General features: G+C 48.6%; 1 protein-coding gene across 1 annotated transcript in view; it reads right to left on the bottom strand.

The window, feature by feature from the left end:
- The window catches only part of CADM1 (cell adhesion molecule 1), a gene marked incomplete at its 5' end in the record, with an annotated part of 46,011 nt that overhangs the window by 29,010 nt on the left and 4,555 nt on the right, over window positions 1–12,446 (bottom strand). The window contains 2 exons of the mRNA XM_010011263.1: window positions 7,510–7,665; window positions 9,389–9,526. Coding sequence (XP_010009565.1) covers window positions 7,510–7,665; window positions 9,389–9,526 — 294 coding nt within the window. The remainder of the gene's footprint in view (window positions 1–7,509; window positions 7,666–9,388; window positions 9,527–12,446) is intronic.

Genomic DNA, 12,446 nt, shown 5'->3' with positions numbered 1-12,446 from the left:
TATTGTGCTCGGTGCTGTAGAGAGAACAGAAAACCTTCCCCGCCTGATTTCCATGGGCACACAAAGACGATGGCACCCTGCGCCGAGGATGCTCTGCGCGACGCCTTCCGCAGCTTGCCTCCCCTGCTGCTCCCATCCCGCTTGCTTTAGATAAATTCCACTATTTCTAATGAGCTGCTCACCAGCTGACAATTCCTGATGGAAAACAAGAGGGATATGCTGAAGGCTTGCTGAACTGGGAATACGCTGCATGCTGCACTGGAACGAGCAATCCTGAGTGCAGGGGGTAGGTGAGCCTGGCCACGTCAGCTCTCCAGCCTTCATTAAGCAAAACAGCACAGCAACCCCACCATGTTGGTCTGGACACCGCAGAAGTGCCACCTGCAAGGGAACTCGGGGCTTTATCAACACCCATGAGTGCACTCAGGGCAACAAGAGTGATCCCATAGAGCTATTCACGGCGAGCATCACTCCTGCGCGGGACTCGCCAGTGCACCGGTGATGACAGCAGGCACCATGCAAGCGTTTCCCAAGCCTGAAGGATGCAGAAGGATGGCTGGTCACTCAGGAAAGCCGACCTTTTAATTAGGCTCTGGGTATACAAAAAACCCTCCACTTGCTTCCACCAAGAATCAGGGTGATGGTGGTGTCTTTTTCTGCTTTAAGAACACGCCTTTAGATAATCCTCAGTTCTACTGGAAAGGCTGAGCACCCGCCTTGGACAAAGCCAGTCTATTTTCTTCAGCTGATGGACTCTGTTAGTGAAGCTTTGCGAAATGCCAAGCACCGTGGGATCCCCAGCTCAGCTCCTACACGAGACTGTGACATTTAACAGCCTCTGCCAGCAAAGCCACGATGGTTTCAAAGCCTGGACACGCAGTTTGCTGCCTGTTAACCACTTTAAGAAGACCATGTTCAAGTGGTGGCCTCTGTGGCTGCATGAGCTGGGCAAGGACTACCTTGGATGGCGACCGAGGACTCCAAGCAAGAAGCAGAGGTTTTACCCCCAGGTTCATTTCAGCAGCCCAAGATCCTTGACTTGGAGCTTCATATTATCATACCACTGGATTACTCCATAAAAACAAGCACTTGCATCTATGCATCCAGGCCGCTACATACACCACTGGCAGGCAATTAGATCTAACAACCTGAAGCTATTTCCTCGTATGCCTATTTCCAGCGGCTTAAAAAACCAGCCTGGTAATTTAATAAGGCACCTTTATTAAGCTCAATTCATTCAAAAGCTAAGAGTGATATACAAGGTTAAATACCAGTAGTCTAAAGGTTACGCTGTAGCAGCAACCAATTTGAAAAACTTATTACAAACCCATTCTGCGTTTGATGAGATTTCTTTTACAGCAGGCGCCCTGTGTGCCTGCTGGCGTGGGAGCTGCAGCCTTCCCAACGGGACCATACACCCCATTCCTTGCCCTGCTCCTTGTCCCAGCACCTCTGCTCTCATTTCTGGAGATGCTGAAGACTCCCCCAACTGATGGGTCGTGCTGATTGCTCAGACAGAGGGAGGCCATGGCCAAAGCAGGAGAGCACACCTCCCCTCCGATTCCAGCGTCCACCCCGGGCTGCCCATACTGGTGTTCCCCAGCTTTAAAGCTCCATGGTTTGGAAGTCAACAGAACTCTCCAGTTCTCCTGTATTTGTCCCCATCCTTACTCTTATCAGCTCCTCACCCAGCTTTTGCGCCATCAGCAGAGATTATTAGCGGTGACTTCTTGAGAGCACTGAACAGCATCAGGACGAGCACTCGGGCCGGTGCTTTTGCTCTAAAAATACCATCATTTGCTGATTACTCCCTAAGGACTTTCCTTTGAGATGTGCCAGTTAGCAATTCCATAATCCATTTAAATGTGTGCTCCATTGATAACGCTTAGATGGCATTAATCAGCCAAGATAAAACCCTGCACCAAGTTCGGTGCCTTACAAACACCTAAGCCTATTATTCCTACCCGTGCCCTTTCATCAGGCCAACCTACGATCTCCGAAGCAGGCACGATCACTGCCTCAAAGCACAGCACCAGCCCGACCTCCTCGTGTGCCCAGGGTACCACGATGCTCTGGCTGGGTCCATCAAGCCGTGGGCAAGCTTCCCGCTGTCCCTCAAGTGCCTCTTCCCAAGTGGCTGTTGGAACTTCCAAAGCTCCTGGAGGTGCATGGGGAGCGCTCCAGAGGTGGCAGCACATGGATTTCACTGTCCACCTGCCCCGTGGCTGAACTCTGGATGCCACAGACAGCAGAGATGCCGAGAACCAGGATGCATGACTTTATCTGGGAGTACAACCATGGACTTGACTAGAGGTCTGGTTTTCTTGGGAAAGGCAAGGAAGCACATGGAAGATGGTTACGTTCTCACCCTTGTGCCTCTCCCATGAAATACAAACACAATGTGCATAATGAGGAAACTACATGCAATAAATTCAACTCTGTGGTTGCATCCACTAATTTCACTGTGCACAAGAGCCACCAGACACTGCCATAGAAAACCTGCACTGCACTCCACGTACGTGTTCCTTGGGGCTGTGCCAACCCTACCAGCATTGAATCATCGCACCGCAGCAGATCCCGCTCCTCCAGCAATCTCCGTGCAAGCAATACGGCTCCTACAATGCAGCAATCTGTCCACCCTGAACCCAAACCCACACTGGAACAGTCGGTGAAAACATTCTGGGAAGCATTACTTCTTTTCCGAAGCCCAGGTGACTCCTAACTCTCACCAACCTGCAAGGAACTAGTCCACCCTCCCCAGCTGATGTGCTCCCAGCTGAGCTCAGAAGACAGTTGACAGCCTCATGTGCTGCTCTGGGGGGAAACTGTAAGAAAACACAGATGGAGAAGGAAAAGGATGGGGAAGACAAGCTCTGGAAAGGAGGATGGCGGTCCCCGAGCTCCTCCCCAAAGCAGGAGCGGGTTCAAGTGCTTATGGATGCTCAGCAGAGCAAACACGCAGCAAGAAGGGCTGTCCAGGACATTAAGCAAACTGCACAGACTGTAGCTGGCTGGTCTCTTCTCGGCAGACATGAGCAGATGAAGGTGCCCCGCAGCGGGTCTGCAGCGCATGGCTCGGTGTCTCCTGCAATGCCAGTGTTTGCCAACAGAGAGAAGCATCAAATGCATTCCTTCAGCAACCCAGCTGAAAACGCTCCTGCCTGCACTGTGGCATCAGGTACTGCATCCAAGGTGTAAAACCCTTTTTATGATTACTGCATTAATTCCTGATGTGCGTATCTCGGCAAAACCAATGACAGATGGCATCCTCAGGAGAAAGATCCTGCGGGTTTCTGCCCACTTTAGGTCACTTCAGCTTCAGAACCCCCCAGATAATACTTTGTCTGCCAATGGGTGCTACTTAACCCAGCTCCTCACCTCTGCTTTGTTCTGTGCCCCAAACTATGCAGACCCTGACTTCTGGCAGGTTCCACGGTGACTGCCAGGAGAAGGGCAGGAGGAGTGTGTCCCTCACTATTAGAAGGCCAAGCAAACGTTTATACATGGGTTAAATACAACTGTCCCCTCTGTTCTGAAATCACACAGGACTGCTTATCAGGAAATGAAGCCTGCATCAGAGGCAGCCCAGACCTGGCAAGCCTGAATCTTCTCCTCACCTTTCGCAAGGACATGAGTCTGAGTGGCTGGTTTTCAGCCAAAAGGCACAAGCCTCGTAAATAAATAGCTCCTGTGCTTGCAATAACAAGTAAGTGTAGGACCAGCAGCTCACAACTCGTCTGGAAGAGCCTTGCAAAGACCACTCAGCCTGCAGCAGGAAAAGGGAAGCCAAGGCCAGGCAGGCGTCCTGGCTACAAACACCTCCCTCTTCAGTATTTAAGTGCGTGCTGCTGCCTAACATCCACAAAAGGCAGAGTCCAGCCCATAGCACGAGCTCCTTGCCCCCAACACCACCACTCCGAGAAAACCTTATTAATGAGCTTGCAAATGAGCACCCAACTGGGAAATGTCACAAACAAGAGTGGCTAATGCCCCAGAAAATCAAACAACACCTGGCTGATTGTGGCACTTCTCATATGCACTAGAAGGAAGGGAAAAAAAAAAAAGCTTTAAATCAAAGTTTCTGAAGGGGTCAGCACCTCACTGAACAAAACAACTCATTTATTCCTTTTTAGAAATCTCCAGATGATAAATTGCACTGATGTTAATCACTTCGCTGCATAGTATGCAACTAATACTTGTATGCAACAAACGTAAGGTTTGCTGGAGATGCAGCAGCACACATACATATATATGGCCCATTTTTAACATAATTTGGCACAAAAAATCCTTCCTTCCTAACAGCAGAGGCTGTAACAGATTCCATCGGTGCGTTATTTAACAGGACACGTGCAGATGTTATAAAGAATGAATGAGCAATTAATTATAACTTCAGAAAGGCAAAAAATAAAGCAATGCACAGAAAACGCCACATCAGGACCCCGACACTTCTGCTTCCAGCCTCATGAAATGAGATAAGCGCCACAAAGGCTGAACTTAAATGTCTCCGAGAATATCTGGTTCCATTCCATTCCTTAATGATATTTTAATGCGTTTTGTTGCTTCATTTCCTTTCTAAAATTACACTCAACGCGCTGCTCTTCCATCCCTCACCGGCAGATCAGAATCCCACAGGGAAAGCAGCTCCAGCTGGAATCGGGGGCTCTTCCCAAACCTGGACTGGGCAGCGCACTGTGGCGGCTGCTGCCCTGGGTTCCCTGTGTGCTGTTAATCACACACGGAATGTTCTCCTGGATGTTCTCACCATTGATCAAACTCTGTTTGCTTTGGGAGGCATCACCAGGAGCCTCTCGTACGTATTGCACAGTGCTTGTTTGCACAGATTTCTTTTCAAGAGCATCCCCTACATGCACACGGAAACATTTATCGCTCACCTTCACAAAGGGCCAGGCTGTGCCACATTACATATGTAACAAATAGCTTACTCCAGGAGTAGGACAAGTTAATACTGATCACGAGCCAATTTTGCTGAGCGCAGCAGAACAGACTTTCCTCCCAGCACACGCTGCTGCGAGCAGATTCCTGCCTGGTGTTTCCTTGAAAAACAACACAACCAACCCACAACTTCTGAGCTGCATCTTAGAAAAAACCTCCCTGTGCTCTGAAATTTAGTCAAAAAATACCTCATTACCCGAGAAGGCTCCATCCATCATGCTCCTGTCCTTCCCCAACACATTTCATGCTCCAGTTGGATACATTAAGTGCAGAGAAATACAACGTCTGCTGAGAAAAACATTTTCCTGTGCCCTGATGATGTCCCGAGGAGGCGGATCTGCTGTGCCCTTGGAGGGAATGGGCAGGACTTACAGAGAGAGGATGGAAGAGCAAGGACTGAAGGAGCAGCAAAGCTAAGGGGTCTGGAGCGAGGCCTCTCCACCTCGTGCCCAGGGGAACTGAACCACCAGCAGCTGCAGGAGTCCTTTGCTCCAAATGCAAAGCCCATCCCTAAAAAGCCATCAAGAACATATCAAAATTAGGCCTCACTGTAGGCGCCTCATCTCCTCAAGAGGGAAGCACATGTCCGCAGCAGCACTGATGGAGATGCCTCTCAGTGAAAGCAACAGGATCTTCCTCCTGCCCAACACACCATCAGCGTGAAGGGGAACAGCTCAAGGATGAAGTTTGCTCTGCAACAGCCTCTCCCACCCGGATCTCAGGCCCAGCAGCAGGCACTAAATGCAAATGTCTGGATGCCGTCCAGCACAAGGAGTCCCAAAGCTGCTACCTGCTGGGAGCCGCCAGGTTATGATGCACAACATGTTCTTCTGCCCGTGCTCTCCTCTCAAGCCATCTGCTGCTGCCCACTGCAGGAACTGACCGGACTAGTGTGGGTCAGGTCCCCAATATATCACCATAATCACTATTAACAAGCTCAGAGTTTAATGCAGACTAGAACATAAACAGAAACCAGTCTGAAAGCCCTTCTCCTGCTCATCCCCGCTCCCCTCTGAGGAGGCTCTGTGCTAGCTCTGGTCCAACAAACGGCTCCAGAATGACACACAAGAACACTAAAATCAGTGCTAAGGGCAGAAACTTGGGCACTGGGTGCGAGCGCAGCCTCCAGTGTGTTCACTGGAGTCAGCATGTGTCCTGTAGGACATCCAACTAACTGCAGTTCATGTGTGCTTCACCTTCACAGCATGGGGAACCCTGTAAAGGCTGCAGACAAAAGTAGTCAGAAAGGATTTATCTGAGGAAGAGAGGAAAAAATGTTAATGTTTTCGCAGAAAAAGGACAGCAGCCATCTCCTATCCCATCAGACAATCAGTATTCCAGAGGAATTTCTGAAAGGAAGCTTAAAGGTGAGCTGATGTCCTCTCAAACAAGAGGAAGAACCCAGCAACGTTTCAATACCTCTGCATAGACAGGGGAGATGGGATTTTTTTTCCCCCCCGTTAAGTATTTGATCAAGCCTCACAAAGGTGCTAATGTATTATTAAAGCTAATGGAGCTCTACAAGAAATGTTAATGGACATTAAGTTTGCATAAATGAATTACACATTAGCTCGGTCGCAAGAAATCTCGTATCTGCCAATTTAGGTGGTATCTGATCATTTCTGTTTTCCTCATTACAGGAACATTACTTCCCGCTAGTTTCAGAGATATGAGAATTGTAACCAAGATGTTCATAATGAAACTACATAATGAAGCAGATGAAATAAATTAATACAAAACATCCTCCTCTTCTTCTGAAGTGATGTTCCAGTTGAAGTGAGCCTCCACAAACAAGCCCCCTGTAGGCCCCAGCTCCCCAGCTTTGTGAGGACTCTCTGACTGTGCTTTGGGAACTGTTTTCTGCTCAGACAATGCAGCGTCTCCCTCCTTCATCCCCCCCAGCAGCTGCACCAGGGCACGGCTGCATTTGGGACCAGCAGCACTCCCAGGCACCTGCTCCTAAACCTTGTTAATGTCATATACAGCAGCACAGTTCCTAAACAAAGTGAGATGTGTTATTAACAGCAGGCACGTTAGAAGCGTTATAGAAAACAGGCTGGCCTTCATCAGCAGCATTACTGCAGATTCCACATACACCATGTTCCTCTGCCTTAAAAAACCAGCTGGGGCTGTGTGTTTGCAGGGCACAACACTGAGTTTCTTTTGCACAGAACCGAGTTTTTGCCAGTGAACTCCCAATGGTGACCAGTCACTTTGATGTGGCAGTAGAGAAGCGTTTTTCAAAGAGATAGGTAGGTTGCTAAGAGAAAAATACTCAGGTTTAATCTGTTCTGACAAGTATAAAGCCCAGCCAGGAACCTTTGACAGTGCAGAGTCTATGGACAGAAAGTTATTTCTTAAGAGCATAAAGGTATGTATTTATCGTACTGCAGACAGGCCAGGAGAAGCCGTGGCTTAGCCCCTGAAGTGGTACCCAGCATTCTGAGTAACACTATAGAACCCCATCAATGCTGTCATTTTCCCTTCAGAGTAGTTCCTGAACTCTGAAGTAGAGGGATTTGATACGTTAAGAGAATGAAAAGTGCTGCTACTCACACATGACTTCCAGGTAGCGCTGCGTCTGCAGGTCCTTGACAGCAGGGTGGTCCACCAGGCAGATGACAGGGACGCCGTCGTCCTCCCGTCCCACCTTCAGCAGCAGCTGGCTGGTCACTGTGTACATGTCGGACCACTGCTCCACCTCCGACTTGCCTGGAGGAGAGGGCAGAGAGCAGAGGGTGGGTGATGGCGGGAGGGATCCGTCCCTACTCGGCAGGCTCCGAGGGTTAGGGGGGGACTGTTGCCATTTGAAGTCAATGCTACATTACCACAATGATTAACGATCCTCTCCCACCATCCCTAAATCCCCAAACTCTTAAATCAATGAGCTGCAAATCCCTCCCACTCCTGAATCAACAATTAGCTACAGAAGTGATTAACCAGATTAACTCCATTAAAAGAGGTATCGATGGGTGGAAGCGTTTCAGTGGTGCTCCAGCTGAAGGAGGGAACTGTGGTGCTGGTCGGAGCAAAGTGCTGCTCCAGGCTGGCTGCTGGAGGGATGCCGTAAGGCACAACATGGAGACACGGAGGAACAACAGACAAGGCAGGAGGAAAAGGAACACAGCAGGTACCTGCTGACAATGCACCTCCGCTTTGTTTTCAGATACTCTTATCTGTGGCTCTGTGTTTAAGAATTCTCAGTGTAAACATTAAGGGTAGCTCCTGTAGCAGAGGTCTTTTAAACACAAAATACTTCTGTATAATATATTGAAGTGAAAGAGAGGCCAGATGCAGAAAGCAACACCCCATGATGTTTAGAAGAAAGGCTTTCTGATCCGCAAAGCCGTGCTGTCCTGCTATTCACAACCCACAAGCAGGTATTTCAACTTCCCTGCTTCTGTGTAAAAAACCAAAAATGCAAAGAATCAGCAGGGTGAGCAAGAAGCTACTACCCAGCTCAGCAGTCTTCAAAGGGAAAGGGAAGCTGGGATTCACTTGCCAACACAAGAAAACTCAGTCAAGAAGCCGGACAGGACAAGATGAAGGGTCACTACTGTTGCACTGCTGCCTACCAGAATGGGGAAGGAAGCCAGAAAGGTAAGATCTGCACCACCACCAGTGACAACCGGTGCTAGGAATCAGTGGAACATCCCTTCATGTGGCAACAGGTTTATGTTGCACCTTTTTCAGCACGCTCCCAGCATGGGTCCTGCTCGGATGCTCGCAGGTGCTGGACTTAAAGAGAGGATTTTGTCCTGCCCTTAGAAGGGGGAGGATTTGAAGTAACGAGCCTGGAGAACCCTTCAGTATCTCAGACTGGGTAAAGCACAAAGGTGTTGTCAACCAAGCTCACATCTACATGCAGCCTTAAACTAACAGCACGTCACATGCAATCAGAGTCAGTGACTTGAATGTGCAAATACCAGGAGCAACCAGACTTCGGGGAGTCGGAGAAACACATCTCACATGAATATTCAAACCGAACACAGAGAAAACACTCTATAAACAACAGAGCTGGATGTGAAGGTGAACTGAAAATCCTCACAGCCCAAAGCGCTGATGATCCCGCCCGCACCTCAAACTGGGCAGAAAGCTGCAGAAACCGCTGCAGAAGAGAAGGCAACGCACAGCTTTGGGGCGGCTCAAGGTCACCTCCAGCTATAGAAAGGCTCCAGAGCCCTGTTACTGGCGTCTGGCAGGTAGGCAGAGCCCCAAATGCAGTCCAGCCCTTCTGCATTCGAGAACAAGCTGTCTGCCCACACACTCCTTTGTTCCTGAGCTGGCGTTCAAAGTAGCTCGCTCCACTCTTTCTCCTTTTATTTTCTCCCTTTAAACTGGCAACAGAGAACAAATCCCCGGCATTACTTAAATCATTTCAGCTGCCTGAAATGTCAGCTCTGGAAAAAGCAAGTGACTGAGAGGATGCACCTACCGGTGAGCTCCTTGTTTCCTTTGAACCATCTGATGGTGGTGGCTGGTCTGCTGGCCATGGCAGTGCAGTTCAGCTCAATCTCTTCTCCCTCAACGGCGATTTCTTTCTGGATATCGATTACCAGATTGCGTGGCGGGACTGCAATGAGAAAGACAACAGAGCACGTGCTTGATGAAAAGCCATTTTCTGATCACTAACACGAGACAAAAACCCTCAGGAAAACCCATAAAACCGACTAAAGGAAAGCAGCAACTGGTATTTACTTGATCTTTCAATCAATCAAATCCTTCGATAGGCAGTTTCACAGTAATCAGAGTAAGCGCTTCCACTCTCCACCTAACAATCATCGTGGTGGAGCAAATTATTACTTATCAAGTTTGTAACTTTCTGTTCCCAATCCCAGGCAGGCGCCGTTCCAGGGAAGAGCTGTAGCTTCTGCGCTACTCGGTGCTGTGTGTTGCTATTTCAAGGTACAGCTTGACTCCGCACACATTTCTTGACTTCTTCTGACAAGGAGAGGAAACACAAGAGCTGACATTTGGAAGTGCATCGCTTACCGTGCCTCTAACCTCGTGAGGCAATTTTTCTCTCCTGCTGTTCAGCTTCAAGCCTCAGCCGCGGGGAGTGGAACCAGGCCAGCAAGCATCAAGCTCATTGAAAAGGCTCGAGGAGCTGCCGAGCCCCAGCCCGGGGTGGAATTAACCACGCTGGGAACAGCCCTGCCTTCCCATCCACCACAGCACCACGCACCAGAGACACACCAACCCAGTGAGAGGAGCAACCCAGCTCTGCACCCAGCGACGGGCACCTCCATCCTACCGCCATTCCTTCAGCATGGCGGTTTGCCCTTGGCCCCAGGCACCTACAGATCAAGACTCTTCCAAACACCAAGCTAGGAGACTATGTGCAATGAAAATCACCCAGTATTATGGAGAAACAGGCTATAACTTCAGGAGATAACAACCTCTGCAGCATTTCCCAGACTGTGACCAACCAGCTTAAAAGTGCCCAGGCAGGGACAAGGAGTCTCCTTCCCCTGTGAAAGCACTGGTAGCGAGGCAAAAAAACACAGAAGACAAATGAACATCAAGGGATCATTGCACAAAGTTGCAGTTCAGAAAAACGCCAGAATTTCCAAAGGAAACTCAACTTTGCTCTGATCAATATGATTAAGCAACTGCACGGTTCAAATGTGACTAACACGTTTTGGAGCTAATGAAGAACAAATATGTATAAATACCATCCAGATGATCAAATGGACTAATTAGTCACTTGTGGCTTTTCTCTAACAAGAACAGAACAGGCTACATATTTGAGATCTTCACATGTTCCAATTAAACAGGAATAAATCTACATATTGTGTCACAGAAGACATTAAAGCACATGGGCGAGGGGGGGAAGCGCTGCTGAAGCTCTCTCCAACACTGACTCCACAGAAAGATGCAGTGCTGGCACTGGAAGATGCAGATCACTGACATTACTCCTTGACAGACCTTGCACTGTAAGTGATGGCCACGAGATCTTTGGTGGGGAATGGATTCCCAGGAGGACCAGCCACGTACTTGACACAGAGAAGCACTCCTCTGCCCCAGCTCATTTCTTCTCCTAATTAGGGAGTTGATAGTACAGGACACAGGAAAGATGTGTCATCCTTGGCATGGTGGTACCTGACCTCTCCATACAAACTGTAGCCAAGAGAAATTGTCCCTCCTCCATCTCCTAACAATGCACATCCACTGTCCTTGCCTGCTCTGTGAACTAACGCTTGGCCAGAGTACTTGATGGAGGTGAAGGGACAATACTCACTGCCTTAAGGACCTCAGGGATGGCCGCGCTGCAAGTCCTTCTCCAAACAAACTGAAGTACAAGGCAAGGAAACAGACTTTGCTCTGGATTCTGGAGCTTGATTCACATTTAAAAATCAAAACCAAACCCAGCAAAATCTCTTTGCCCAGAGAAGCTGTGGCTGCCCCATCCCTGGCAGTGTTCAAGGACAAGTTGGACACAGGGGCTTGGAGCAACCTGGCCTAGCAGAAGGTGTCCCTGCCCGTGGCAGGGGGTTGGTACTAGATGAACTTTAAAGGTCACTTCGATCCAAACCATTCTGTGGTTCTATGAAACTGTGTTTTGTCTCCTACTTGAAAGACACACTGTGCTGGCTTCTAGGTGAATACAGTAAGTACTCTCATTTCAAACACCTTCTTAGCATTGTTAGTCGTGAAATGAAATCCAACGAACTATTTTTGTGTGTGTGTGATTAAAGGGAAGAGCTGGGGGAGAGCTTCCTATGCCTGTGAACACCAGAAAGCACACTGAAACTTGGAAAATGTTGATAAATGTAATGGCAAGAGTAGAACTGCTTATAAACATTATTTAAACAACGTATAAAAACCTAAGAACCAAATCTCATTATACAAAAGAAGGAAGATTTAAACTAATCAGTGAGTGAGATCTTGCATTAAGTCACCCTCTGTGATTCAGGTTCTCCTATTAATAGAGTCTTAAAAGCTGCTGCTAATCTGCAAAAGCAGCTCTAATGGCACGAGCTGCTATTACTGGTAACGGCATCGGGCTGAGCTGCCTGTGCAGGGGAGCAAAGGAGAGGGGAGAGCTCAGGCCGATGCACACGAGCACATTCTGGGGATGGGATGGGATGGGATGGAGGGGAGCAGCAGCACCAGCCTCAGCTGTGCAAACAGCGATTTCAAAGCAAATGAGCAAACTGATGGTGTCAAATGAGGGACCTCGTGTTCTTTCACACGTGAAACAAATTTTTGCTAACATTAATAGGAAGCTATCACTTTCCATTAGCTGAGCTCGAGGTTTCTCTGACTATATACATCAACTGACAAAGATGCGAGAACTTCACCACGCTGGAGGTTCACCAGCGAGGCCGTTCGTAACATCAGCCCTTAAGGAGTATCACAGATGGGCAAAGCTGCTGTCATTTGCCATTAAAATGTAATCTCTCAAATCCCCAAGTTTTGGAAGGGAAGAGTCAGTACGTGATCAGAGTAGTCTGATTACTGAAAACACAACATCTATAAACTGAACAGTT

The sequence above is a fragment of the Nestor notabilis genome, unplaced genomic scaffold (genome assembly GCF_000696875.1).
Source record: "Nestor notabilis isolate BGI_N333 unplaced genomic scaffold, ASM69687v1 scaffold18433, whole genome shotgun sequence".
NCBI lineage: Eukaryota > Metazoa > Chordata > Aves > Psittaciformes > Psittacidae > Nestor > Nestor notabilis.
The sequence above is the reverse complement of the archived record's forward strand: the minus strand, read 5'-3'. Positions and strand labels throughout refer to the sequence as shown.